Source organism: Anneissia japonica, unplaced genomic scaffold (genome assembly GCF_011630105.1).
Source record: "Anneissia japonica isolate Jap-2015-1 unplaced genomic scaffold, ASM1163010v1 scaffold7797_len75038_cov128, whole genome shotgun sequence".
NCBI classification, from domain to species: domain Eukaryota; kingdom Metazoa; phylum Echinodermata; class Crinoidea; order Comatulida; family Comatulidae; genus Anneissia; species Anneissia japonica.
In genome coordinates this window covers 80,461-83,501 of record NW_022712990.1, presented here as the reverse complement: position 1 = coordinate 83,501, position 3,041 = coordinate 80,461, and the positions used below count along the sequence as shown (strand labels likewise).

The 3,041-nt window shown below is 29.7% G+C and overlaps 1 protein-coding gene across 1 annotated transcript in view; it reads left to right on the top strand.

Annotated features, from left to right (window-relative positions):
* Positions 1-427: 427 nt before the first annotated feature.
* Positions 428-3,041, top strand: part of LOC117108213 — a gene marked incomplete at its 5' end in the record, with an annotated part of 8,805 nt that continues 6,191 nt past the window's right edge. The window contains 5 exons of the mRNA XM_033250175.1: positions 428-529; positions 1,131-1,235; positions 1,859-1,975; positions 2,348-2,450; positions 2,694-2,859. Coding sequence (XP_033106066.1) covers positions 428-529; positions 1,131-1,235; positions 1,859-1,975; positions 2,348-2,450; positions 2,694-2,859 — 593 coding nt within the window. The remainder of the gene's footprint in view (positions 530-1,130; positions 1,236-1,858; positions 1,976-2,347; positions 2,451-2,693; positions 2,860-3,041) is intronic.

The window sequence follows — 3,041 nt, the reverse complement described above, 5'->3', positions numbered from 1 at the left end:
ACAGAGTTCACGCACGAACAATTTACAAGGCATAAGGCCTACTATACTGTACTGACAAAACATAGGCATGTTAATATCATTTTTTAAACATACTAAACACAAACCATGGCCCAACAATTAAACGTTTATGTTTAGACATTTTAACCCTACTCCCTTTTCCAAATCACTTCTAAAGAATATTATTGTGATTTGTTATTCTTATTTTAACTCTTAATAATTATGAAAAAATGACCAAAAATTGATGGTAAATAAAATTAATTCAAATGGATGCGTGTATTATAAAACACATTTTTAACTGTCTATGATATAATAATTCCTAAATGATATTGGAAAATCATCGTACGATTTAAATTATGAAACTCGTAAAAAATAATGTTTGTAGTTGTATGAACTGTATCGTAATTCAGTGTAATGTTTGTTTTCGTAGTTAGAGTGGACACCATTAATACACGCTGTGAGGTTCGGCGCACCAGATGATGTGTTGGAGAATATGATTGAAACGGCAACAGTTGAGTGTTTAGAACACCAGGTGAGTAGAATTAAATATCATTGCATTTTAAACATGACAAGCACACAGCATGTGTACACATCATACGACATACAATTAACTCAAAGTCAATTACTGTGATTTTTTTCATGTTGGGTTAAAAATGGGATTTTTATTTCATGATTTTTGACATTTTTTACAACACAGAAAAAGCCTATGCTCTGGCCATTAGGCCTATCACTAATTCATATGAAATATTGTGAAAAAAATACATTTTACACTTACAAAAATAGTCATGTTTGGACTTGTTCTGTTTAATACAGTTTACTGAATAAATTGGTGACAATAAAATTGATATTTTTCACAAAAAGTATTGTCGCTAAAATTCCCGATTTGGAAATATTTTACTATTGTGTGTAAAACATAGGCTAATTGATACAAATATTTTTTGCGCGATTTCGCCTAAAAAACCACATTTTAAAAATATTAAATAATGTAATTAGTATTTAATAATGATGAATGTAATAAGTAATGTATGTGTGATGTTTGTGAGTTGTTATGTGTTGTTGATATGTGGTGTGTGTATAGTTTCTTGTTGTTGTTTATTATTTCTTTCTCATCATATTCTACGTTTGTCTTGTAGCCTCTTGGTCTCACTATTCTCCATTACTTGGCGGCCTACGCACGCGTGTCAGCAATGAGACGCGTGTTGGAAAAAACCAACAAGAAGATTAACACGCAAGACAGAGTGAGTACAGTAGAAGAAAACAACACTTTATTCATTGCTAACAAATTAACATTAATTCACTCACAAACACATTCAATACATCACGTTCTAATTTAGTAATATTCTTGGTTATAATACTGAGATGTGATTTTTTTTATTTACAACTGGCTGAGAAATATTTTCCGCTCAGTAGGGGAGACTACCTTGACCATTATTATTTGTTTTATCAATACAACAAAAATAAACCACAATCCATTACTACATTTTTGTCAATATTATTACCATTAATATTAATACAGTACAGGTGATGTATTATCCTATAATTATTAATTTCATAATATTTATTACCATCATCATTAATTCAGGTACCTACTTCATTCTTGCATTGCCATATTATTGGGTTTTTTTAATTATCATTAACAATATGAATAATAATTAATATCAAAATTATTATTATCATCAATATTATTATTATGATTATTATAATATTACTGAAGTATCACTATTATTACCGGTAGGCGTTAATAAATTATGATAGTTATAAATTATTTCAGGTACTTTTACGTTTGCGTAATATTTGTTAATTGATATTCTTGTGTTGTGCGTGTTCAACAAACTTGACGTTGATTATCATTTCATTGCAGTTTGGACGCACACCACTACATTACTGTCTAGAGAAGGAGGTGCTGACGCACGAGCAACACAAGGAACTCGCAATTATCAATATCACCTTTGGCGCGTCGCTGACAATAAAAGATAAAGTAATGTACAGAAAAATGAAATGCATCAAAAGAATATCAGTCAATGACCTTAATACAACAACTGTATATGAAACTACTTGAAACATTTTTACTAATTAAATCGAAAAAAAATCATACGAGTAATAATGTTGATTTTTAAAAAGTTTTAGAAGTATGAGTTTAATCATGTTTATTATCAATTAACTGGATGGTAATTTACAACATAATTATAATGTCGTGATGATAACATTGTCGAGTGTTCGTTAGATATTTTATTAGTTTTATTATTATCTTTGAGTATTTAACTAAAATATATCACTGCTTTCTTTTTATTTGGTTTTTAATTGTCTTGCAATGGAATGAATCATCGCGTGCTCGTGTCTGTTATTGCAGGATAGAAAGACGCCTCTTGATGTGTATGATAAAAACGAATGTACAGAATACGACGAAACCACGAGAAGTAAAAAGAAACGAGATTTAAAAGAATTACTTGAAAGTACGTTGATTGACTTATTAAATATCTGTGGAATCAAATCTTCAAACTCTATTTAAAACAGTACTTATCATACACCCGTATTACGTTTGACTTTTATTTTTTTTTAATTTGAAATTCTATACAATTAATTTACTATTTCCACATTTTGATTATCGTAAAGAGGTTTATTTCATCGTAAATAATCAAAAATATAATTAAAAAAGAAAATACTAAATATTGTTGTTATGTTTGTATATAAATTAGAACTATCAACTCCATCAGAGATTTTAGCCAGGGGTCCCGATGCCGTCAAAGCATTCAAAGATGCACTTAAAAACGGTGAAATAACAGTTGTTAATTCAAGACTGATGTTTCTTGGTCAAGAGGGCTCCGGGAAAACCTCTTGTGTTAAAGCCATGCTGGGAGAAGAGTAAGTACAACAGAATGCCTTGTATTAATTCTATAAAATTGTATTTGTATATTATATGGATCATTATTTTCCTTGCCTTCCTTTTTAATCGGTTTCAATATTTTTACGTGCAGTACAGTCCGTGTGTTTTCTACTGCAATTTAACTTTCAATATTCTTTGCTTTTTGTCGTGCACGCGCTTG